The 27,018-nt window shown below is 40.4% G+C and overlaps 1 protein-coding gene across 4 annotated transcripts in view; it reads left to right on the top strand.

The window, feature by feature from the left end:
- The window catches only part of FARP1 (FERM, ARH/RhoGEF and pleckstrin domain protein 1), a 243,091-nt gene that overhangs the window by 214,341 nt on the left and 1,732 nt on the right, over positions 1 to 27,018 (top strand). For all 4 annotated transcript variants that reach the window (XM_060769525.2, XM_060769523.2, XM_060769526.2 and 1 more), the window contains exons 17-25: positions 4,495 to 4,576; positions 6,017 to 6,254; positions 7,863 to 7,993; positions 14,162 to 14,230; positions 18,825 to 18,914; positions 20,407 to 20,489; positions 20,786 to 20,898; positions 21,174 to 21,337; positions 24,826 to 24,933. In XM_060769525.2, the coding sequence (XP_060625508.2) occupies positions 4,495 to 4,576; positions 6,017 to 6,254; positions 7,863 to 7,993; positions 14,162 to 14,230; positions 18,825 to 18,914; positions 20,407 to 20,489; positions 20,786 to 20,898; positions 21,174 to 21,337; positions 24,826 to 24,933 (1,078 nt within the window). The remainder of the gene's footprint in view (positions 1 to 4,494; positions 4,577 to 6,016; positions 6,255 to 7,862; positions 7,994 to 14,161; positions 14,231 to 18,824; positions 18,915 to 20,406; positions 20,490 to 20,785; positions 20,899 to 21,173; positions 21,338 to 24,825; positions 24,934 to 27,018) is intronic.

Raw genomic sequence — 27,018 nt, 5'->3', positions numbered from 1 at the left:
TGAGAAAGAGGGACCTGGAAAAGCTTCTCAGCTGCAAAACTCCTTGGACCCAAGACAACCAGAGATGTACATGACCGTAATGTACATTTTCCTTCACCCCTTTGAAACTTCCAACTTATTGCCTTAAAGAGATAGCTCTTTGTGAACAATAAAACCTATTTTGAGTTATCTACAGTGTTTTGGTCTTTGGGAGTTCCAGTTTCCTAAAGGAGAGCAAGAAGCAATCCCCTGGGGAAAGATGTCATGTCCATGCCTCTTTCACTAAGAGCTATAGCCCCCAGGTGCGACGGCACAATATGTTTTGTGTTGGAGCTTCCAAAGTTCTTCACTGTTAGCTGCTGGTCTACTTGGCACTTCTGAAAGTTGAATATCTGGAGGGCCGAAGATACGTTCATCTTGGTTTGGGAGGACTTCGGCTGACCAGGAAGAGTCAGTGTGCTGGGCTAAATGCTGTTGTGTAGTCTTCTAGCTGTTGAAAGTTTAGAGAGAGGGAGGGAGGGAGGGAGGGAGGGGGGAAAGAGCTCCCAAACACTGTATGTCCTGCACCCTGAAAGTTTATTGAAGGTGTTGTTGCTGATGGCCAGCCTTATACTAATTTCAATGAGAACTGCCTAAGAAACATCAATGTTACAAAAACAAAAATGCCAACTATTTTGTTTTGACATGCCCTTGGTGTAATCAAATAAGTAGGTAGTGGACTTATTGCTGTGAAGTACAGTTCCTAGCAATTCCCAATTACAGAGCAGCTGAAATGCTATATGGAAATTGCCACTTCTGATTTTGAGGCATGTGAAATATGTGTGTGATTGCAAAGCATGATTTCATAGAATCATAGAGTTGGAAGAGACCTTGTCGTCCATCCAGTCCAACCCCATTCTGCCAAGAAGCAGGAAAAATGCATTCAAAGCACCCCCAACAGATGGCCATCCAGCCTCTGTTTAGAAGCTTTCAAAGACAGAGCTGCCACCACACTCCAGGGCAGAAAGTCCCACTGCTGAACAGGTCTCACAGTTAGAAAGTTCTTCCTCATGTTCAGGTGGGATTTCCTTTCCTGTAGTGTGAAGCCATTTCTCCACGTCCTAGTCTCCAGGGCAGCAGAAAACAAGCTTGCTCCCTCCTCCCTATGACTTCCCCTCACATATTTATACATGACCATCATGTCTCCTCTCAGCCTTCTTTTCTGATTTCATCACATCAGATCTTTACTTATCTTTACCAGGATTACAAGGACATTTTTCCAACATTTTTTATCTGACATTGTGTTTTTTATGTTTTAGTTAAAAATCAAAGTATAAATAAACAATACTTTAGTGCACCTTAAATTACACTGCCCTGTGCCACCTTTGTATTGAATAGCCATTTCCTTTCACTAAAATATGCCTTGGCAGAGGCAAAGGGAAATCGGTGGCATTCAGTGTGGCAGATATAGATTTGTAACCTAGATATGTAACTCCTCTATGTTCCCAAACACTATATGGTTGCAGTTGCCCCAATCTTTCCATAATTGCAATGCCCTCTCAAATCTACCTTAAAAGTTAGTGGCCACATCAAAAGGAAGATGTCCACTCAGTTGATGGTACAAGAAGATGTGTCCATGCACTCCTGCAGCCATCCAAGCAATAACCTATAGCAGGGCTCTGCCCAAAATCCTTGTCATCGCCTCATTTGAAGTCAGTCGGAGGGTGGAAGTATCATCCTCCTGAATTCAAATTGCCAGATTAACAGACCTCCATCTATTGGTGTGGCCGCTGCCTGATAAATAGTTTGGTGGCAACAAACAAGGAGACATTACTTAGTTATGCACCTATAGCTAAGTAGTTAATGTGGAATATGGAAGAAAAAGGCAGGTTTGGGGTCATAAGAGCTGGATTCAGTTCAGAAAATAGTTCTCAGAGAGTGTCTGTTTCCCATTTTATGAGAACATTGTGAAAATGGGGAAACAATGTCTCACTCTGTTTTCATTGGAGGCATGTCTTTAAATTCTGTTTCTGTGGACAGGAACTCTCTCAGCCTGCAGAAACAGATACAATAGAGCTTTTGTAGGATTTACAAATAGCAGTGCATGAGGTCTTGTGTACATATTTGAAGAATCAACATGTCAAACATTTTCCCTTCTGCTCTGGTTTCTTTTGATCAAACTATAGTCAGTGATGGTATTTAAGGCTAGGCTACTGGGCTGCTCCGGACTGATCGCGAACTAAGTGGTCAGTGTAACTAAGCCCTTACTTACCTTTATGAGAGTATTTGAGGAGAGCATTTTGGGATATAATTGTAGGGAAACTGAAAAAACAGCTATTTGACTGCTCTGGTCCACGTAAAATGAATATAACACAGTTTAACACAGTCACTTGCTTGTGGATATTTTGGGAATGCCTGTTGTGCAGAGATAACTGTCGCTGTTTCTTTTTGGGATGTTTGAAATGTTTTTCCCCTTGGGCTGAAAAAAATAGAATAAAACAGCTATGTAATATGGGTGTTGTATGCAAATGTAAATAAGGGCCCAAGGAAGTGCCTGAATAGCCTTATTCTTAAGATAAAGATTCTCAAGACTTTTCTATTCCAGACCACTTGGGAAATGTGCTGATTTAAACAGAGTTTTTTGGACTGAAATATCCAGCAGCCCTAGCAGCAGTGCCGGGAGCTCCAGTTCAAATACACCTGGAAAGCCAAACAATGTGTTTGGAGAGTGACCCTGCTGAAATAACTGAGAAATATACCAGGATCCAAAAAAGTGCACAACTACTTTTGTGTGCCCAAGGGAAAGTAGGGCTTGCTGTTTCTTGAACAGCTCCTTCCATGTCCCCTTTCTCAAAATACTGCATTATAAATTGCTACAGTTGGAATTTCAACTTGGGCAAAGAGGTATTCTTTTAAAAGAAGACAATTAAATTGTAACCAAAGAAGAGTAAAACACTTCCTAGATTTTGCTTTTGTTTTTATTACAAAAATATAGCTTTTACAATCTTGAATTTCCCCAGTAAACTGTTTTACGTCCTGACTTGGGCTGTGAGGTGATGTAGGATAATGCTACCTTCTTGCATTTGTTTTATTTGTTGTGGTCAACATTAAAATGTAGGTTTTCTTCAGAAGATGCCAATAACTTAAATATGTTACTTAATTATTTCAAATATTTTGGGTGCTAGGTAAATGGAGTACCTGGCTACCAGTTTTGTAAAATAGCACCCAAAATTCATGACATGCTGGGTTCATAATTAGGAAATAGATACGAACAGATTTGTGTTCTACCTAATACCAAATGGAATGTATTCTCCGGTGTCATCTAACAGGATGACACTGGAGACAACATGTTTTATTGGCTTTTATATATGTTTTTATATTGTTATGTTGATTGTTTTTAATTGCTCTTTTATGAATGTATGGCATTGAATTTGTGCCAACCTGTAACCCGCCTTGAGTCACTGTATAGCCGAGAAAGGCAGGCTATAAATATCATAAATAATAAATAATAATAAATAAGTGTTGATTTCAGTTAACCTAACATGTGTTTCTGTATAAAATCAGCATATTGAGCACATTCATAATGTGATGCATATATTTTGAGAGAGGGAATTGATATATATGTAACAAATAAACAAATAAGAGCTTCCACCACAAAATACAGGAATTTAGAGACATCTTGTATGAAAAATAAAAGATTTCTTGCCATCATGTAAAGAACACCCCATATGATAAGGGGCATTTGGCATTTGGCACCCTTAATAATCAAGTCCTTGGAAAGAGTCCCAGTTCCCATCAGTATTGTATCTTCAGAACAGAGTAGTGCAAGGCATATCAGGAGATCAACATAGGAAGGAAGTAGAGAAACATCTCTCCTCATTGCCATGCCTTCATGCAGACAATCAAAGAGGAGGGAGTTCTTTTTGGACTTCTGTGGCAAGGACAATTCATTCTTAGTTTCCCTTAGATGGGTTTCAAACAACTATTGTTGTCTGAAGAGAGCCCCAAAAACTTGTCCATCTCTAGTTTCAAATGTTATTCTTTAAGACTATCCCAGGATACTGTAGACTGGAGCAGTGAATTAAGACATTAAAAGTATTTTAATGTCTTGATTCACAGTTTGGTTTTTGTCAGTCCTCTTTCTCTGTTTTTGTTTTCTGAATTCTTTTTGTTTTCTAGTCCTCTAGTACAGAATATCATAAATGGTGTTATATATCTTGCACAGGCAGCCTATTACTTTTGTCCTTACCTCTCAGCTTTTCTGTAGCTTGTAACTCCTCAACCTATCTGTCTTCAAAATATAAGACGGTTATAAAACATATGGTCTTATTATACGTACTCATACAAGATGGAGAGAGATAAAACAAAGCTTCTACTCCATGTGGGAATTAGTAGTGCATTAAAAAAGATTAATTCTAAATAGTTGCATGGAGAAATTGGAGTTTTCCTTTTATGTGTGTATTTTCCCTCTCTATCTCTCTGAGTAAGGATATGGTTATAATGCCTGACTGACATGGATAATTCTGTTGCTGGCAGGGAAGGCCGCTCTAATGCCCACTTGAAAGGAGATTACCAAAGAATTGGGGACATTATGCTGAAGAACATTCAGAGTATGAAGGTATGAATTATGTTGAGCCTTTAAACCCTGCTGTAGGTGAGTGGAAATAGTGGGCCCATGTTCACACAGGCAAGCATACAGGTTTTCTGTATAAATACTCTCCATCAATATTAACTAGACAAAAGCAAACCAAGGAATTGGATCAAGCGGGGTTTTTGCAGAGGAAGAGTCCAAGACATCATAAGGGGATGTGATTACTAAAATCGTCACCATTCTGACTGAAAGTATATGCTAAAAAGCCGGTGCAGGGCAAAGTATTGCAAAGACAATGTGCTTTGAGACCCCAAAGTACACCCCAGGACCCTAATTATTTTTTAAAATCTGACTAATTTTGGAGCAGTTTTTTTACCCAAATAACAACCAAAAACAACCCAGAATCAGTCACAGTCTGGATGTTTCCATTCTCTTTCACTGCCCCTTAATCCTCCCAAAAATCCAAAGGCAAAGCCTGAAAATTGGCCAATGATACGTTGTTACTATTGGTGTGCTGAAATATAGGGGTGGTGCAGGGGACAAAAATTGTCTCAGTCCTCTCCACAGTTGCTTACCCCTGCTGCTAACCCAAGAGCAGAGCTAGGAAAGTTACTTTCAGGAAAAATGTTACTTTAGAAGTTAATTGGACATCAGAACGCCATATCATGGTTTCTCCAGAAACATACTTTTGATTGAGAGCATTGAAGACCACTAAGAAATATAGCAGAACCAACAAGAATGAAACCTCCTGCCTGGATCCAGGCATAGGATATCCACCAAGTCATCCATATGGTAGACGTAACGTTTTAATAACTCTTTTGCCTCATAGGTTGAGCAAAATGCACAAAACATCTTCACATAACAGAGATCAACCTTTGAAAAAGCTGGCAGAATATGAGACTCATATTTATTTATTCCTTTACAGTATTTATATTCTGCCCTTCTCACCCCGCCATTAGACATACAACATATATAAACGATCATAGAGGCAATTTAACATTCCAGCTTTTCGACTTCATGAGGGTATGCTCGATTCCAGCCACAGGGGGAGCCGCCACTTCATCATCCATTTGTGACACTGGGTCTTCATTCTTATGTACACTGCTGGAAGGTTTTATGGTGTCAAAAATTAGTTAAATTAGCTTCCCCGCATAAAGCAGTACCTAAATTTCCTACTTGACAGATGCAACTGTCTTTCGGACTGCATAGGTCAACAGCAAGTTAGACTATTAATGGTCATGAGCTTACTCCCACCCAGACTGGCTGTGAACTCATGACCTCTCGGTCAGTAGTGATTTAATGCAGCTGGCTACTAACTAACTGCCACAGCCCGGTCCAAGAACTGTTTTACTGTAAATTGCCCTAATCCCCTAATTTAAAGAACAGACAACAAGAAAACATTTAATTATGTGTGCTCATCTCTCTCTCAACCTACCCCAATCTCAATTTCTCTCTCTCAATTTCTAGCACCTGACAATTCATTTGCGGAAACACAGTGAAGTTCTGGTTGAGCTGGAAAATGGAATCAAAAACTCTCGCAAGCTGGAAGCCTTATGCAGAGACTTTGAGATGCAGAAAGTCTGCTATTTGCCCCTCAATACTTTTCTTCTCAGGCCTCTGCACCGGCTTATGCACTACAAGCAGATAATGGAAAGGCTCTGCAAACATTATCCACCAAATTATGTGGACTTCAGGGATTCCAGAGGTAAGGGGATATCAGGGAAGATTTTCCTCATGTGGGATAGCCACATCTCTCAGGTCCAAATCACAAGTTGCATGCAAATTTGTGTCATTGAAGCCTGATTGCTCATTGAAGCCCAAACCCCATCTGTTTGAAATTGCATTACATGATCAGTGTAGACTCATATAATGCAGCTGAACGACATTGAACTGCATTATATGAGTCTGCACTGGACATATAATGCAGTTTTCTAACTGCATTATATGGCAGTGTGGATTGGGCCCAGAAAATATGCACCATGAGAAGGTAATCTGAAGTCGGGGCTTGGTATCAACTTCCTGCATGATGTTCTCCTCTGTAAATCCAATAGGATTTGGAAGCCACTTGTTCCAGGAGATAGGATCAGTGGAGTTTAAGATATGTGTGAAGAGACCAGATGATTGAATCCTTAATAGTAACACTTCAATGCACAGTTATGGAATGAATTATCTGGCCCCATGAAATTCTCCTCCAGTCCCCACATTTCTAGCTTTGCAGTAATGTAAAACTCTAGTTGAGCATTTGGAAATACACTTTAAGCATCCTGGGGGAAAAGCAGGCAGAGTAACAAAGGGTATACAAACACACACAAATGTAAGAATTCTTTGTGTGAACGATTTTCAATACCTTATTCTTGGGAATGCTAGAAATTAAAATGCTGAATGAAAATTTCATTGGAAGGGCAGAATTTTTATTTGGAGAGTCAGTGTTTTCCTTTTGCTCCTCCATAGCTACACTTCTGCAAAATTTCATTGGGAGTTTCTTTCAGGTATGTGTGTCTCCCATTTTGCTTGCATTTTGAAAAAAGCTGAGCAACCATCCAAAATGAAGAAATGCCTGTTAATTTGTGCCTGACTACAGCAGGATAATTTCTTCGGCTTCATTGATGTTAATAGGAGCCAAGACTCACCAATCAAATGGATTCCTTAGATTCACTCCAGGAAGAGATTTAAAACAAGAACACACAGTACCAACAAATCATTGTTTGTGGACGTTATCTTTCAAGCTCCTTATGATATTTCTGGGCAGTCAGCCAGACTAATGTGTTGGCTGGTTGAAAAAAAAGAATAGCTAAAATTTGAACTTTTAAATTTAAAAAAGCAACAGGTCCAAAATATTGTATAATTTTTATTTTACAAATGCCAGGAAATGTGTGTACTGTATTATCTGAAGTGCAATATTGGAAGTTAAAAATTGCAAGATGAGGAAGTTAAGATTATTTTGTAGCTTTGCAACCTGGATAAAGTGTTTATTTGGTTCCCATATAGTTGTGTTTTTGCTGCTTCTGCTGCTTCCTCCCAAGTGTGAGGAGAGGTCTAAGGGAATAAGTTCTTGGAGTCAGGATAAACCTTCCCTTGTTCATATACAATGGTTCCATCTGGATCGTGTCAAAGTTGTGTCGATTGCAGTAGCAGTATTTTGCATCTTTTCCCCCTATGGATTTGCATCCTGCTTCGGCAGTAGTTTTCTGTCACTGGAACTAAAATGCAGAATTTTAAGGGTACTGCTAGTGTGGGACCAATGGAATATATCTCCAATACGATCAGTTTACACCTCTTTTTCTGCTTTATTGTTTTGTCCTTCACTTGACAGCTGCACTGGCAGAGATCTCAGAAATGGTGGCTCAGCTTCACAGCAGTATGCTCAAAATGGAAAACTTCCAGAAACTGCATGAACTGAAAAAAGACTTGATAGGCATTGACAATCTAGTGATTCCAGCAAGGGTAAGTGAAAAAACATTAACCCTCAAGGGAAAAAGCATGTTCAGTTTAGACAGTGGAAAAATCCTCACAACCTCTGAGGATACTTGCCATAGATGCAGGCGAAACGTCAGGAGAGAATGCCTCTAGAACATGGCCATATAGCCTGAAAAAACCTACAACAACCCAGTGATTCCAGCCATGAAAGCCTTCGAATATTAGCCACTGAGCATCACAGATCGGTTTTGGGTCCAGGAGCATGCCCTGATTGTCAGCTTAATCCTCTAAGGGTAATGTGTGACCCTAACCCAGTGCTTCTTAACCTCTGGGTCCCCAGAATTTTTGGGCTTCAACTCCCAGAAATCCTAACAGCTGGTAAGCTGTCTGGTATTTCTGGAATTTGTAGCCCAAACCTGGGGACCCACAGGTTGAGAACCACTGCCCTAACTAGAACAGTCTGTGCCTCTAAACCCCACATCAACATTAGTACTGGCAGGAAAGGGTCCGTCTTATCTGCATCAACCCTCCACTTGTTAGCCCTTTGCTGCAACCAGAGATTAATTTAATACTTTCATAGCTTTCTGAGAATTAGAGGGAAAAACTGAATGGCATTGGTCATAGCTAACCCAAAAATCCTTGATTGTCCTTGCCCAGTAGTTTCATGTAAACACCAGTGTGAAGGGGTTCCAATGTGAAGAAGTTTATTCATAATTCTCATGGACCATCTTTTGAGGGTTGCTTTGTTGTAAAATGGTGCCCCTGGCCCTGTATCAGTTTATGCACCTCAGATAGACACCCTCTGTTGCTTGCATCAAAGATCACTAAGAAATATAGCAGAGCCAACGGGAATGGAGCCTTCCATCTGTTGGGGGTGCTTTGAATGCAATTTTCCTGCTTCTTGGCAGGGGGTTGGGCTGGATGGCTCACGAGGTCTCTTCCAACTCTATGATTCTATGAATGTCCAACAAGACATCCAAAGCTGTGTTGATCCCAGACTGAGGGAATCTTTTTCATCCACTAATGCCCGGAATTGCTGTGTAGCCCTTTGCTACACAGAGTTAGATTAAAGACAGGCCAATAATGATTTAGAAAAGATGTCATACTCTAATGTCATTTTAATGCAACTTTTCTGAACATATAGACAGACCATTTAATTTTCATCTAAAATATTTCTTTACAGAAGAGAAAATAGCCCAGTGGAGTAAAGAGTTGCACTCTTATCTATTTGATTATCTTTCTCTATCTACACTTGGCTTTTATTAACTGAAATGCATATGTAAGATTGATTCTTCTTTGGGAAGCCATGAGCATCACTTTGAAATAAGCCTTAAGCCTACATCCCTTAATTTACATTTGCAGTTGTGAAGGTTTTCCCTTGCTGCTGCTATCTGCCCTGAGGCAAAGTGAGGCAACACATATAATATATTGCTAAAACACTCACTTCAAGGATAATTGCATGGGACAATATAGACTTATAGAGGAAATAGATAGGGAGGGATTTCTCTTATACAATGACAGTCTTAAAAAGAACCATAATAATGTGAAAAGAATGCTTCTCCCTCTTTAACATTCACCAGCCACATTTCTGTTTCCATTTTATTTCAACTTCTTTGTTTTTACCTTGCAAGATGCAATTCATCTTAGCTTGTCTGCTCTCTGTCTTTATTATTTTTCATCTTCTTGACACTTTCTAGAGTAAAAAGTTTTTTTCTCTTCTCTGCTTCATCCTCTCACAGTTCTCCCTCCACATTCGCTCATGCTAGGGGCCCAGGACCCCAGTGAAAGTTGGGAGAAAACAATAAGCAAACAAAATTGTATTCACTTGTTTTGGCTGCATCCTATGGTGTCCTGGGATTTGTAGTCTACTGAGGCATTAGAACGCTCTGACTGAGAACTCTAAATGTCCCTCCCTGAACTGCAAATGCCAGGGTGCCATGGGATTTAAAGTGGCTTCATGGTGCTGTAAGTGTGGATAGGCCCTTGACCGATGTAGACCAGTCCTTTGCATATTTACTCAGTTCAAGAGAACATACTCCTAATCAAGTCTACATAATAAGATCAAATATCTTGTTCACCTTGTTGAATAGAGGATTTCTGTGTGTGGTGCTAAGGAATACTGGATCTCTGTAGCCCCCTTTCTGTTGCTATTTGCATGAAAGAGCTCCAGGGCTATACCTTAGAAGTGGAGCCACAGTGCTGAGAGCATACCTGAAGAGATCTGCATACATGTAGTCCCTGCTCATGAGTTTCATTTCTGTTGAGGCCCACATTCAATACATGGACCTTGGAAGGGATGAGTTAAGCTGTGGTATATTGGGGACTTTATTTTTTATTTGTGTCAGGAGTGACTTGAGAAACTGCACGTTTCTTCTGGTGTGAGAGAATTAGCCGTCTGCAAGGACATTTCCCTGGGAACACCTGGATGTTTGATGTTTTACTATCCTGGTGGGAGGCTTCTCTCATGTCCCTGCACGGGAAGCTGGAGCTGACAAGAGGGAGCTCATCTGTGCTCTCCCTGGATTCAAACCTCTGACCTATCGGTCTTTAGTCCTGCTGGCACAAGGGTTTAACCCATTGCACCAGTGGGGGCTCCTTATTGGGGACTGAGTGGCATAGAGTGCCCCTTTGTATGTGTAGAACCTATTCCTGAACATGAAACAGACTTATTTCTCAAATAATGTGTCCTGGAGTGTGTCTACACTGGCTGCTAAATCCAATACCAGTTTGGAACATTCTGCTCCATACTGGTTCCAAATCAGCCATGACGGGGGCCACACATGTCAGGCTGAACCCTGTGTGGTGCTGCATCCCTGTCCATACAAGTCAATCAAGACAATACTGCAGTGGCCCTGTGGACTTGTTCCTGGTTTTTGGTGGTGCTGCCACCATTTCCTCACCAGTCTCAGAGCACCATGGAAAGCTTGCCCAGGGTGCCATTGTTTCTTCTGATGTCAGAAAGGAGACTGCTGGACATGTGCTCTTCCCCTCCATGTTAATCACATGTGGAAGTGAGATGGTGCAGCTTCTGCAACTGATTGGGCTGAATCTAGCTGGTCACACCGCAAAAGAACCTAAAACCCTTTTTACACTGTCATATAAAACCCATATTATCTGCTTTGAACTGCATTGTCTGACAGTGTAGATTCATATAATCCAGTTCAAATCAGATAATGTGGATTATTGGCTTTGATAATCTGGATTATATGGCAGTGTAGAGGGGGTCTAGGAAACACTTGACTTTTCTCAACTTTGCTTAGCTGGAGCAAAGTCAGGGAAGGGCCAAAAAAGGGTAGATCCTCCCTGAAAGTAGCTATACATCATTTGAACTGCTCACACCAGCTTTGGGGTGAGTCTACGTATTTTGCCAGTGTAGACCTGTCTCTGGACTGTTTGAAAATACTCCAATCTTACAAACAAAGAAAACCAGATCGACTGTATTTTTTATTACTATTTAATGGTAATATATGAAATGAAACTATGTATATGCTCCATGACATAGACTGCACATGGGGCTTTCCCTTTGCTTCAGGCAATTTTCAACACAGCAATGTAAAGCAAACATTTCATAGAAATTTCTCCCCCCCCCCCCCCACACACACACACATATACCCCATCTTTGTTTTTATGCTGTACGACGCTACAGGCCCTTCCAGACAGGCCCTATATCCCAGAATTTCATCCCAGGATTTCTGCTTTAAACTGAATTATATGAGTCTGCACTGCCAGATAATCTGGGATAAACAGAAAACCTGGGGTCAGATCCTGGGATATAAGTCCTGTCTGGAAGTGCCCTAACACAACTGCTTATTTGGTCCCTTCCACACAGCCATATAACCCAGAATATCAAGGCAGATAATCCACAATATCTGCTTTGAACTGCATTATCTGAGTTCACACTGCCATATAATCTAGTTCAGTGTGGATTTTAAACAGCTCTGTGTAAGGGGCATTTGAAAACTACTACAATGGAAGGTCTTTGTTTTATGCCAACTATGTGCACAGCTGCTTCACATTACATGGGAGCCATCCAAGTGCTGCTTTTCATTCCTTACTAAGTTCTGGCACCAGGAAAACTCCCTTTCAACCAGACAACTGTGTAGCATGGCTATAAAACTAATAGTGGATCTGATACAAAAAGACAACAGATCCACTGAATAGTTTACAGATGGATCCATCAGCCTGATTGCTGCGAGTCAAGATGGAGAAGCAGAATCTGCACTGGAGGCAGTGATATCTCCCATCACCCAAATAGTATGAAATGCCTACATCCTAAGGTATCTGTTTCCTGTTCCACTTCCTGTCTTGGTGCTGCTGGGAGCAACATGTGGAAGCACTTGTGCTATCATCATTTGCTTTGAAGCTTGGCCAGTTGTGCTTATCACAAAACTGAGCTGGGATATGTTTAGCAAGATCCTTCAGTGTAGCTTCTTCTCAGCTCATGTATCACTATTTTCTCATGGAGGTAGGGAAGGAATTTGGAAAGTCTGTTTCCCTCTGACTTAAAATCGTTTTTTTCCCCAGTGCTTTTGCAAGTTATTACTCTGTACCTGGTTTCTGTTTATTGCCCATTACCATCTCCCTTGTATTTTAATTGCATCCTGCCCTTTAATGTGTGCATTTTTCTCTGCCTTTCTCGGTGCCTTGGGTCACAACCAGCAGTTCCACGTATCATTTCATTGGTCTGTAAACTCCTGTTATGCTTCCCTGAACAAATCTTAATTTAAGTTTTGAAAATGTTGTTCACTTATGCAACTTGACGTCTCCTTGATTTGACACACTGGCCAAGATCCTACATCGTCAGTATAGTGTAAACATGTGCCAGTAGAATTACATTACACAGCCCTGATATCAAATACCCATACAGGACAACGGGTGATAACCCATTGTGGAATTCCATTACACAGGGAATTCATAGATGCAATATGTATTCACAAGCTGCTTTGACAGCAAAGTTGACATGACAGCAAAGAACAAGAACACATTGCACACACCAAATTGTGGGAGCTGCACTCCAATAGCGTCTTGAGGGTCACAGTTGTCCATCCTGACTTAAAGACTTGTAATCATCCTGCTCCTTCCTGCATAGTAAACCACTGTTTCAAACGTTGTTTGTGATATGGCATGAGATCTCATTTTGCAAAGGAGAAGTGTCCATTGTTATGCTGGGCTTCAGCATACATTGTGTGAGACTGAGCCAGTTCAGGATCCATATCACAAAATCTGTAGACCTGTAGAATAAGTCATTACAGAATTGGATACATGTGGGTGTCCTTTTCCATTATGTAGTCTTTGGCAGAAGTGGGTGATACAAAGGGTATACATGGTAATCTCAGTTTTAAAAATATATCTAGACCTCATTCCATAGGAATGACTTTTTTAAAAAGAGCTAGGAATCATTTCATCTAACCTTGTCCCTTGACAAGACAGCTGATGTGGAATAGGGATTACCAAATTGGGCCGAGATTTGAGAAATCCAGGTTCAAATATGAAATTTAGTAGATTAACATGAGTTACTTACTCTTCCTTCCTTAGTCTATCCCATAGAGTTGTTGTGAAGATATAGTGGTATGGGGGAAAGCCATGGTAGCGCACCTTAAGCTTATTGGACGAACATATTCATACATGTAACTAACAAACCAACATAAATAAATAAATATTTATATATATAGTTTGTTACAAAGGATATGCGTTCACACACTTATACATATGTTCTGTTGTTATTAGAAAGTTAAAATCCTTTGTTATCAGGTGGGTTTTAAAAAAATTATAAAATATTAAGGCTTTTGTTATAGGGCTCAGTTGAGCATGTAAGGTATCTTCCTACAGTCTGTATTTCTCCAAGGATCAGACTTCCCACACCTCTCCCAGAGCCTGAGACAACCCTATTGTACAAAACACTGTGCTAAAAAGTCCTCCCATCTGATTTTGTAATCCTAACACTGCAAGAGCAGTATGAGAAAGATGGACGTTGCCGCAGCTTTCTCATCATGGCAAAAGTAACCATAGAAGAAGCCCTTAGTGAACCAACTAGCAATAGTGGAGTAGTAGATATCACTTGAAGGTAGCTGAATCATTGTAGTAGGCAGACGTAACACAATTAAGTCAGTCATCCCACATTAATTAATCCCAGACTTTCAGTCAGATGTTGGAACAGACCATTGATGTTTTGTGTTTGTGTCTCTTCCTACACAGGAATTTATTAGACTGGGTAGCCTTAGCAAGTTGTCTGGAAAAGGCTTACAGCAGCGGATGTTCTTCCTGGTAAGTGACAGCAGCAACTTGTATTGTGTGTAATTAAATAGGACTATACAGTAAATGCCAAGTGACAAGGGAAAAGGCATTCATGGAGGGAGTTAGATGTGAGTGGTGAAATAAATTAAGAAATCGTGTGATGTATTCTGTTCCTTGTAGGATACAGGCCCAGCCAAGTTTAAAATATACTGTTCCTTGTATTGGATTAACTACAGAGCTGTGCAAAACCTAGATTCTCAAGTAGCTGAATTATGTACTCAACACCACAAAGAGCTCTGGCGTGGGCTGGTCCATGAAGTCACAAAGAGTTGGAAGTGACTGAACAAATAAACAACAAACCACATTCTGCACTTTTTCTGCATTTGCAGAAGTGAAGATCATATATCTGGAGTTTGATTTCTAAAAGGTACCAGGGAGCAGAGGTTCCAGATTGCACTAGCACCATGTTCTGATATTGGCTGAGGTGCCCATGTAACCAGGCAATCTCTTCTTCTATCTGAAGAAAATTTATAGTGAATTGAAAAAGGCATTCAATTTTTTGCTGTAAAATGCACTTTTGAAGTCCTGTACTGAAGTGATTTGATACATTTTGATAGTTTTTATCTGTATGTATGTAACAATGTGCTGCCACCTATAACTTTTCTTGTGTGGATTTGGTACCTTTTGGAAACAAACTTCACATATGTACATGTGTGATTAAGAACATGAATGGGAAATATAACAGAAAAAGAAAATTTTCAGCCAAAATAATAGTTGTTCATATGACTCATAACAATACAAACTGTACTTTGCTTTGGAAATCTGTAATTTGGTGAGTACACCCTGATTAAACAAAATATTCACAAAACCATGCATCCATTTCAGAAAAGAAAATGACTAACAATTGTATACAATTGAAAATGTGTACCAGTGTTACATACAAAATCCATATATATGTGAAACTATGGATCCACTGCCACACAGCCCAATACAAACCAAGATGGGGAGAAAATGCACCTGTGATCGAGAGAAATGCAATCAAATCAATACAGAAATTTTGTCATTTACCTCATTAAGAATGGACTGTGGCTGTGTCACTGCTGGTCCCAATTGGCCATGGAGCTCTGTACAATCTTCTGGCCATCATAGGAATCTCTGCTCACAGAACAGGGAGCAAAGGTTCCAGATTGCACTAGCACCATGTTCTGATATTGGCAGAGGTGCCCATGTAACCAGGCAATCTCCTCCTCCTCCTCCTCCTCCTCCTCCTCCTCCTCCTGCTCCTCCTCCTCCTCCTCCTCCTCCTCCTCCTCCTCCTCCTCCTCCTCTTCTTCTTCTTCTTCTTCTTCTTCTTGGTTATGTGGGCTCCTCTGCTAATTTGAAAAAGAAGCATCCGTGCAACCAGGAAGAAAGAGGGGCGATTGCTCCCCTCCCTTCTTACTAGTCAAGTGGGCACCCCATTCTGATGTCAGCAGGGACATCTGAGATGGTCAGGAGCTTACAAGAACCTCTGTGGTAAGATGGGGTGGTGACATAAAAGAGGCAAGATGTGCACCGCTCCAGTGCTCCCTGGTCATGTAAGCAATGGCTCCATGCCAGATCTTGGGTCACTCCAAGCCCCATTTACATTGGTTTAAAGTGCCTAGTATAGATGAGTCCCTAGTCTCCAGAGGCAACCAGTCACCTCCTTTACCAATGAGACCTATAACACACTCAGATGATATAGGTCATAAAATACACCTCATTTTAGGAATGCATATTAAAATAACTCACCTTATGGCGCTTTTTGAAATCAAGCTCCAAGTATGACTTGGTCTGAGCTGTTTCTTCTTCCTTTCCCAAATTCCATTCAGACAGAAAAGCTAGCCCTTTATTTTGACTCCAAAGGACATGGTTTGGATTTGCATATGGCTCTTCTCCCCTTACTGGCTCTTATTTTCATTCTCGTTACCTGCTTTGAGAAAGCTACAGCTTTCCAGGTGATTAAATTAGAAAATCCATTGAAGTTCTCTCCAGGCCCAGCCTACAGTCACCTGAGGTACCCAGGCATTGGAGGAAAATCTGAAGAGAAGAAGCCTGTTGTATGTATATTTCTCTGTTCCCATGAACTGCAACCCAGATGAGAGCACAGGGTTTCAGCTCATGGGGACAATCACCTAGCTTCACTGCAGACCCTAGTGCAGGATGGAGAAGAGCCAGCAAGACTTGCTGCTCATGTGGGAAGGGAGGGAGGGAAGAGAACTTGGATAGATATACTGCTGTTTCTAGTATTCTTGCTTCGAGACAACTGAAAACATTCTTTCCATACCAAAGCAAATTATGGTTTGCCTAAAGCAAGGGGAAATTTTACTCTATTTGTTTAATAATTGGAATTGTTTTAACTACTTTTAGAGTAACAATGGCTAATTGCCTTTTTGAAACAAATTCCCATACTCTGTGAGGGTGCAGGCCTTTTACAGCAGAAAATCTGTGGTTTAGCCATTTCTATCTCAAGTTTTCCACTATCCCTTTCTTTTCCTTCTCTAAGATGTATTTCATATTGATCAGATACCTGTCAAAATACATAAACACACAATTTTATCTATTGATTTTTCTATTTTGAGTCTGGAATGCTAAAGATTTATGAGTTGAACAGCGTGCATTCAGAGTGAGATTAAAGTCCTGATATACCAAAACATGAAAACTACCTAATATGAAATACTTTTTTTAAAAAACCCAAATCACTTTCTTAGGAGGATGAGCACTTAAATAGCTAAAGAATGGTAAATAGGAAAGGTATTCTGAATTATTGATGTAGGGTCATGTTTACTAGTATCTCCAGGAGGTATTGGAGGCACTGCGGGGGGGAATGCCCTAGTACTGAACAAATCCAAATAATGTTTGGCTGTTTTCTCACATTCTTAGTGCTTTCTTGTGATCATTCTGTGAAAATGATGTGCATGCTGTGGCATACAAGCACATAATATATGGACTGGGGATAAATGAATGGCTGCGGGAACTGTATATACATGCAGGTAGTCTAATGAACATTGGATGAGATCCTGACATGCCGAGGATAACATACAGATTTTTCAAATTGAACTCTGGTACAGTTCTCTGGTTTCCACCAATCAGGATGCAGTTTTGCTATGATATACCTCTTTGAACGGCGCTCTATGCAGTCATGCCGGCCACATGACCTTGGAGGTGTCTACGGACAACGCTGGCTCTTTGGCTTAGAAATTGAGATGAACACCACACCCCAGAGTCAGACACGACTGGACTTAATGTCAGGGGACAACCATTACCTTTACCTACCTCCTTGAATGTCCGATAGTGTGGCTTAGATAAACATTTGTCTGCTCCCAATACCCAGATGCAGAGTGCTAACATCTGCTGTGATCCACTGAGATTTATTTATTTATTTATCTATTTATTTATTTATTTATTTACAGTATTTACAGTATTTATACTCCACCCCTCTCACCCCACAGGGGACTCAGGGTGGATTACAATGCACATACACATGGCAAACATTCAGTGCCATTTAGACTACAACATATAGACAGACGCAGAGGCATTTAACATTCCAGCTTTTTCAGTTTCATGAGGGTATGCTAGATTCCGGCCACAGGGGGAGGTGCCACTTCACTGTCCACTTATGACACTGAGTCCTTTGATGGAGTACTTCCTTATTCTTCTACATGCTGTTTGAAGGTTTTATGGCATCATAAATTAGTTGAATTAACCTCCCTGCATAAAGCGGTACCTAAATTTCTTACTTGACAGATGCAACTGTCTTTCGACCTGCATAGGTCAACAGCAAGCTAGACTATTAATGGTCAGAAGCTTACTCCAACCTGGGCTGGCTTCGAACTCATGACCTCTTGGTCAGTAGTGATTTAATGCAGCTGCCTACTAACTAGCTGCGCCACAGCCTGGTCCTTCACCAGATGATGTCATCAATCTGCATCTGTCTATGTGGTATAGCCAGAAACACCCCGGTTTCTCCACCAGTCCCCATCAGCACACGTATTCCAGAAAAACCAAAACTCTTTGGAAAGGTACTGGCAATTGCAGAGTATAGAATACCAGACTCCAAAGTGGCCAGTAAAAGACATATGCAAGAATAAAGTGGACTTACACTTGCACTATGCCACTGACGGGATGCCTGCCATTGTATCTTGTGCAGAATTTCGGTGCTGAGAGATGTGCAGGATTTCAGTGCCGAGAGATGAAAAATGTTAACATTCAATCTAATTCATTACCATTAATGTTAGTTTTGAAATGTATTTGAGAGGACGTGATAAAAATAATTAATTGCCTTGCTCATTAATAATTAGTTCATTGCCTGCTAGTTTTGGAGTTTTTTGTTTTTGGGTTTTTTTTTGTTTTTTTTTGCTTCTAACAGACCACATATCCCCAAATTAATTAATGAAAATAGAATGACACATTAATTATTACTCAATCTCCTAACAGTGTTCTTTAGTGAGTAAAACTATTTTTTAAACAAAATAATTACTTACTTTAAAAGGAAATGTTAGGGGTAAATGAATTATTGTCAAATTCTGGCTATATCCAAGTGTCTAAACCATAAGACACAGCCTTGAAATCTACTGTAACTATTCTGAACTCTTTCCTGCAGTTCAATGATGTCTTGCTGTATACAAGCAGAGGCCTAACAGCATCAAACCAATTTAAAGTCCATGGGCAGCTTCCACTATATGGCATGATGGTAAGTGTGCACTGGTTCGAGACCGATTTGTTGGTTCCTATTGTTCCTGGATTATTTCAAACTACAAAAAGAAGTGAAGCATGGGCCATGTCATATTTCTGAGAGCCAAGTAAGAAATAAGAATGGCTAGGTTGAGTGTAGCATACTGCTCTAGGATGGTAGTTCTCAGCTTTGATTTTCCACACTTTTTGGAATTAATTCCTTGGAATCCCTCATCCTCATCTGACTGAGCCTTCAAGGTATTGAAGCTCAAAATCTCTGGAGAAACAAAGATTGACAACCACCAGTTTAGAGGACTGATGCCTTGAACAGTTAGTGAATCTGGGTGAAATCACAGCTATTCTTTTGAGTTATAGGAATTTGCGTTGGTGGAAACAGTTGTTCCATTGATGAAGAACCATGTCAAATTAGTGGAAGGACCCTGGCAATGTCTACAAATAGTTTGTTTTTTAGCACTCCTTTCATGTTCTTAATTGAAATGTTGCCTTTAGTTTTCTATCCACAACTGAAATAAAATGACCTGTATTTCTGTGTTAGAGATCACCTGTAGGGCTGTCAGTGGTGTGCTAATAAATTTTTGATGCTTGTGAATTATGCCATTTGCAGGACGCTTTGCATTCCCTAACATAATCTCTGAAATTATACTGGATTGAAAGTGTCATATCCTGTTTGATTGTGTGGTACTTACTTTGAAAGTAGTTGTTATGATCCCAAAACTTTGTTTTTGTGGCCGCCACAAACTATGTTGAATTGGCTGAGACTCTATGAGATATTCATTGAAAAATTGTAACAAAATGTGCTGTAAGATGCAGTTTAATAAACGTTTACCATTTTTTGATATAACCAATTAGGAAATTACATTTATGACCCAGGAACAAAAATCATGTTACACAGTGTTAGGTTTAATAGCACTTGGACTTTTTTTTATACTTCTTGCCAGGATTTCCAATAGGGCTTTGAATCCAGTTGTTTCCAAGACACAACATTTCCTAGCCCTCCAATCCTATTGTGCAAACTGTGCTCAAGACCATAGCTTGTATTAAAAATAACTACTACTACTTCTACTACTACTACTTTATTTATAACCTGCTCTATCTCCCCAAAGGGACTTAGGGTGGTTTCTAACAAAGGATGGCAAACATTCAATGCCATAAAACAATACAAAATGAACAGACAGCCCCATGAATAAAACATCTATAACAAATTATAACAACTACTCACAAAGTTTGAATAATTAAATAAAACATATAAATCTATTAAACCTACCAAGTAACAAAATTAATCAGTAATAAAACAATTTAAATCAATTAAAGTAATCATTGTTATATAATATATCCACTGCCAACAAGCCAAAGTAAGGTCCTATGTTCTAGTCAAGGTTGTAAAACATAATATTCTAATTGTTGTATTTCCACAAGTCTGCTATTGTGCATGGATGAGCTAATATTCATTACCCGCGCCTTGAAAGTGTCTTATTTGTTTGTTTCCTCAGATAGAAGAAAGTGAAGAAGAATGGGGGGTCCCTCATTGCTTCACATTGAGAGGTCAACACCAGACTATTGTTGTTGCCGCAAGGTGAGTGAGCTGGACTCTATAGCTTGGAGGCTTATCGCCAGGGTTTCCAGAGATTATAACACATACGATAGAAGAGCCAAGCTGTTTGAAAAGGAGTTGCCCCTACATGCATTTTTAATCAATTTAAAATATGAGAAATCGATCCAGCAAAATAAGATGGTGATGGATTTCTATGCAGCTTCTGTCTGGAGTGCAGTGCAAGAAGAGGCTGACAACTCCATTAAGCTTCTTTGTGTCCAACTCCTAAAACTTACTCCTGCTTCCAATAAAATGAACATCTCCCTTCTTGTTCACAGTAGCCGCATTGAAATGGACAAATGGACTGAGGACATACAGATGGTAATTGACTTGGCAGAGAATTGTAATGGTCCAACTCCTGAATTCCTAGGCAGCAGTCCGCCCGACAATAGTAAGTAGAGAATGAGAAACCAATAATGAAGTAGAATAAAGTCTACATGCACAATTACTTTAAAAAGAATCAGAGCTTTGAAAAGTTAGTGTTAATGCTAATACATTGATATTACATAATATTTAAAACCATTTAAAAGGGTTTAAAATGCCAGAAATGATACCCCATCAACCCCCCCCCCCCCCGTGAAGTTAGAGCATTAAAATACAGTGAAATGTTCAACTGCTACTTTAAAAAACCTAGGGGCGTGATGGCTTTTCCCTGCCTTTTCTTAGAGTCCCCTGAGGAACCCACTCTGGACCAGGAGTCAGAAGACGACCTCAATGCCTCCCGCACCTCCCTTGAACGCCAGACTCCTCATCGTGGCAACACTACGGTCCATGTCTGCTGGCACCGAAATACCAGCGTTTCCATGGTTGACTTCAGCATTGCAGTGGAGGTATCTATTTGCCTCAGAACAACAACCCCAGCTGTAGCCCCAGAGAGCCTTTCTTCAGAGACAATTTCCTCTCTGCTTCCCCGGATGTTAGGAATGTCATCGTCCTACTGTGGGCTTGTAGGGGCTGGAGCAGGCATGGGCAAACTTTGGCCCTCCAATTATGGCAGTTGAAGAATTTTTTTCGTGTCATGAGCGACTTGAAAAACTGCAAGTCACTTCTGGTGTGAGAGAATTGGCCACCTGCAAGGATGTTGCCCGGGGGCACCCAGATGTTTTACAATCCTGTGGGAGGCTTCTCTCATGAAGTTAGAGCTGACAGACAGGAGCTTACCCCATTCCTCGGATTTGAACCACCAACCTTTCAGCCAGCAGACCTGCGGGCACAAGGGTTTAACTCATTGAGCCACCAGGGGCTCCAATCAATTCAAAATACAGTATTAAACTAAGCCCAATTTTCACAAACAGTTTATTTAGCTATTGATGGTATTTTATGTGGTATTTTTCACACTTAATTCATTTTTAAATGATAGTGTTTCCTCCGAGTGTTTTTTGGCTGTATTTTTACCAATATATTCAGAGATTTATCCAAATTCTGGTTGCTGCTGTTTGGAATTTGCATTTTAATGCAACTTTGCTTGCATTTACGGTTTGTTTGTTAGTTTTCCTTCATAGTTCTAGAACCATCTCTTTTTGCCTTCATCTTCTTCCTTGTCCTGTTATTTTCTCCTTCACAGGGAACATATCTCTGTAGTTTAAATAATGAATTTGTCTCATTTTATGCATTCAATGTGAATCTGAATCCAAAATGTTCCATCCTCAGCAGACTGAAATACAGAATTATGAGCAACAGTATTTAATTTTAATAGGTACTGCCTTGAGTTTTCATCTGGGACTTTAATTATTAGCATTCCTCTTTAAGGCTATTTTGAAGAGCCCTGTTAAAAATGTGCATCGATGTGGTTAAGAACAGAGTGAGCAAACAGTTCATATAAAGGAGTAGCTCTTCAATAGAATTGTCCCTAGAGGAAAGGAGAATGCGGAAGATCAAGCGAGCTGTAAATTGGTTTTCAAGGTACCTGCAGACACCCATTTTCTGTCACATGCCTCTAGGTTGCTTTAGTTACATTCTGTAATTGGGCTTTTAAGAACACTTTGAAGATTTCTATCTTTCCTCCAAACCAGGTTTATTGATTTGGTAGGGCTATCAACTAACCTTTTAAATAAATGATGGTCTTAAGCTGCAAGGTTATAGACGTACTTGCTGGTTGTAATTCCCATTACACTCAGCAAAGCTTGCTTATGAGTAGGCAGTGAGAGAAAGAGTGAGGGTGCCCTGTTCATTTTTAAAGCAAGCGTTTCCCTATTCACCAACATCACCTTATCTTTGCATGATTTTAAATTATCCAAATGAACTACAAAGCAACCTAGAGGCAGATTCCACATTTTAAACTTTAAACTTCAGTTCTACTACTGACCTCAATGCAGCCTCCTACACTGCAGCTCTGTTACGATGCAGCTCTATTACGATGTTTTTGCTATCGGTGACTGTCCTTCCTTATCTACTGGACCGATCAGTGATCAGCAGTCTGTTTCCATTTGATATATCTGCTGGTACTGACCGGAGACCCTAGTGGTGCACTGAGCTGCTAAACTTGTTGACCGTAAGATCACAGGTTCAATTCCGGGGAATGGCGTGAGCTTCTGTTGTCAGCCCCAGCTTCTGCCAACCTAGCAGTTGGCAGACACGACTGGACTTAATGTCAGGGGAAACTTTTACCTTTACCTATATATAAACCTAAATCCAGTCTTTTATCTTGACCAGGCCTTGTGGGATTTACACTAGTGTTGATTGTCAGCTGAGCAATTCAGACAAAAGTTCTACTCTAGACATGACTAACATCTGAATTTAGGCCATTAAAATCATAGCCGAATGTGTGCGTAGAACACACATATTGGCCAGTAACGTCCATAGTCAAATGCAACTCTGGTGACTGAGCTCTGGCATAGTACTTACAGCAGATGATGTAACCTCCCCCCCCCCCCAAAAAAGTCGTATTTCCTTCCCAACTACACCCCAACTGAAAGGCTTCCAAGGTGTTGAAGATTGGAGCTCTTGGAAATGATGCCTGCAGCACTTTCTCAATTTGAGTGTGAATTGGGAATAGACAGCTGTAGAGGAAGGACCCTTGGAGTCCAGCAACAACTACTTGGCTCAGTGCACTCCACAACCAGAGGAGCACTGCAGACACAACCCCCCCCCCCCAATGCAAGTAGACTTGAAGTAGTTAAATACAAGTTATTAGGCATGCGTAAGTCTTGGCATCATAAGCTGTGGAGGCATAATGAAACTCCACACTCATGGAGTGACACTTTGGTTGTGCTATGCTATCTAGTCAGAACTATAGTACTCAACTAATGCACATTATTACCTGTTGCACATTGAACATCAGTGAACATGAACTGCATATTCATATACAATGGATAATTCCCCCTTTGCAACCTACGACTAAATATGACATTTGCAAAAAGGAGCAAAGCTTCAGCCTAAGATGTGATAGGACTTATGGTTGTCATGATTTTTTTGAATACAGATAGCAAAAAAGACCCTTAAAACCCCTTTCCAAGCTGATTGGCAGTGCATCAGTTCCAAGCTTGAATAGAAGGACCTGATTTTTAGGGTTTTAAAAAAATCTGTAAAGTTTTCACTACAATCATGGCTTTTTTATCATGTCAGAAGCGACTTGATAATATCTATTCTCTATTAAGCACATAGATGTAATTGTTAAGGATTAATGGAATGTGACCTCCAACACCTCCCTTGTCAACTTGAGAACATACTGTAAGTCGCTTCTGGTGTGAGAGAATTGGCCATCTCCAGAGACGTTGCCCAGGGGACACCCGGATGTGTTACCATCCTGCTGGGAGGTTTCTCTCATGTCCCTGCAAGCCAGAGCTGACAGACGGGAGCTCGCCCCATCTTGCGGATTTGAACCAGCAACCTTCAGCAATCCAGCCAGCAAGAAGGTTTAACCCATTGCACCACCACGGCTCATGCCACAATCGTGGCTGACTTGCTTTCACTAGGCCTTCTTCAAATGATTAAATCTAAAGCAGCAAGTTATGCTTGACTCTCTCCATTTATTGAAAAACTCTATTTCATTTTCTCCTACATTTAAAATAGCTTCAGTGATCTAAACACTGAAATCTTGGTTGACTCCAGTTTATGATAATTTAGAAGTTGTTACTGTCAGCCATTTCTACTAGTTGAGGTAACAGCAGATCCTGTTTTGGAAAAAGGTCAGTTTACAAATAAGCCTTGCATAGAAATAGTAAAAAATTCTAAATCACATTAAAATTCCCAAAGAGGAAAAAATCATCCAGTTCCAACAAAAAATTAATATAAGACTTGCCTGCTTTCCATAAGCTTATTTTATCATCTGCCTGTGGTTTTCTTTTAGTGTGTTACACAACTTCTCTCCCTTTTTCAGAACCAACTCTCTGGAAACCTTTTGAGAAAGTTCAAAAACAGCAATGGATGGCAGAAGCTCTGGGTGGTATTCACCAACTTCTGCATGTTTTTCTACAAATCCCACCAGGTAAATGGTTTTCTGAATTCAGGAGAAAAAGCTATGGTGTTAAAAATTTATTTATTTATTTATTTATTACTTGCACTTGTTAACCGCCACTCTCAGCCCTAGGGCGACTCGTGGCGGTGTACAACAACATAGAAAAGACAGTTTACAATAAATCAAGACAGTGACCAACATTCTACTACTACAAACATCTACTTATACTAAAAATCCGCTTTCATAGCATTTGGCCTCGACAGTTTCACACATGATCAGTTCCTCTGGTTAAACCTACCAGAGTGAAAAAAAGGGGGAAATCCCATCACACAACAATTGTGATTTTCTTTGCTTGCTCAGCTGAGAAAAGAGGTAGATGTTCAGAGAGTCACTTGTGAAAAGGGTTTCTTTCAACAGCTCTTCTGAATTGGGTTCAAGGAAGCATTTATGAGGAGAAAGGCAGCATGTGAATTGTAGTCTCCATAGCTGCTGCATCAGATTTGGGGAAGCACTTCTTGTAAAGAAAAAAAAAAGTGGAAATATGCTAACCTGGACTACACTTTTCACCCTCTGTAGCCTCAGCCTGGAAGCTGCTCCTGTTTCTGGTACTTCAGTTATCCATTCAAATGCCACCTCAGGGACAGTTTGGGCTAAATCCTAGGGAGTCCTTCTGGAGCAAATGAACCAGCACAACGTCTTCTATGTGATGGCTAGCTTTGCATCTGGCTATTAGGGTAGCAGGAAGCTGACTCCATTAGTTAGGGACCACCAGTCATTACTCTGACCACTTGGAGAGAAAAATATTAACAGTAAATTTTCTGCTTATTCTGAAGGCATTTAGTTGGTATTTGGGGAACTCTAAACACCTCAGTATTTCAAAGTCACTATAATGTTTAAGTGGAAAATGTGGGCCTAATGACCCTAGCAAGCTCTTGTTTGCAGAAGTCGATGAAAAAAGTGTCTGTAATCTGAATGTCCACTTAGTTGCAGATTTTATAAACAGAACCATATCCTCCCCGTTTTGTACTTTGTTAAGAGGGAGATTTACTTTGGGAAGGAGAAAGGCTCTGTTGATATTTCATTTCCAGGCTATATGGGAAACGAAGGAAATTATCAGCCAATCAGTGGAGTGGGATACAAGGAAGTCGCCCTTATTTCTGTCCAGTTGTCTCATCTGGGGAGAGCAAAGGCTTGCACCAAATGATTCCTTCTTGCATAGGGGCTTTATTACAGGCATGGCAGTCAACTGAAAAGCATCAGCATTTCCTGCTGGAACTGGAACAAATTTGGACATGAGAGTAGAATCAGAGTGCTGATATGACAATCTGTGTGCATGCATTAAGAGTGTGATGCTTCACAGTCTTAGTGCATGCACAGATTGTCATATCAGCACTCCGATTGTACTCTCTTGTCCAAACTCATTCCAGTTCCAGTCAGCTGAGCAGCATATGTTTTGGTTATTATTGGGATGGGAAGCTGCCAGAGAAAAATAACAGGATCTCCATGTCTTGCTAGGAAAGAATTCTGCCTGAAAACCATGACAGCCATTTTTATAAGTTGAATATGACAGTACTGAGCTACATGAACCACATTTCACAGCAGCATTCCACTGTCCTACATTCTGCTCAAAAACTTGCATAGCAAACAAATTACTCAAGCATAGTTTGTACATCTACTCCAATCATGGAATCTGGCATTACACAGCCAGTCATCCAATACAGCCACTTGCTTTTTTGTTACAGAGCAATCATGCCAGCAGCCATTACAGAAGACCACTCTTCCTGACCCTCCTTGACTTGTGTTCCTGTTTATTTCAGTATCACACGGACATAAGCGGAAGCCTGCACAATCTCCACTAAGACGCCATGCTTGTGCAATCCCTGAGAAGACCTCAACTGCTTGCATAACATTTACACCAGTGTGAAGCCATAACTTGCTTCCAGTCTGTGCTCCTGTTTTCAGGCAGATATTCCTATGATTGTGGCGCTAGCATTAGGTGAAATAGGAACTGGGAAAAGACCCCAACACATAACTGATAGGTACCTTGAAGGGACATTGAAAGACACTCCGTACAGTGCCTATTTGGTATGGAAGAGCTCTTTCAAGTGCCACCAA

This window comes from Anolis sagrei, chromosome 3, assembly GCF_037176765.1.
Source record: "Anolis sagrei isolate rAnoSag1 chromosome 3, rAnoSag1.mat, whole genome shotgun sequence".
Lineage (NCBI taxonomy): Eukaryota > Metazoa > Chordata > Lepidosauria > Squamata > Dactyloidae > Anolis > Anolis sagrei.
The sequence above is the reverse complement of the archived record's forward strand: the minus strand, read 5'-3'. Positions and strand labels throughout refer to the sequence as shown.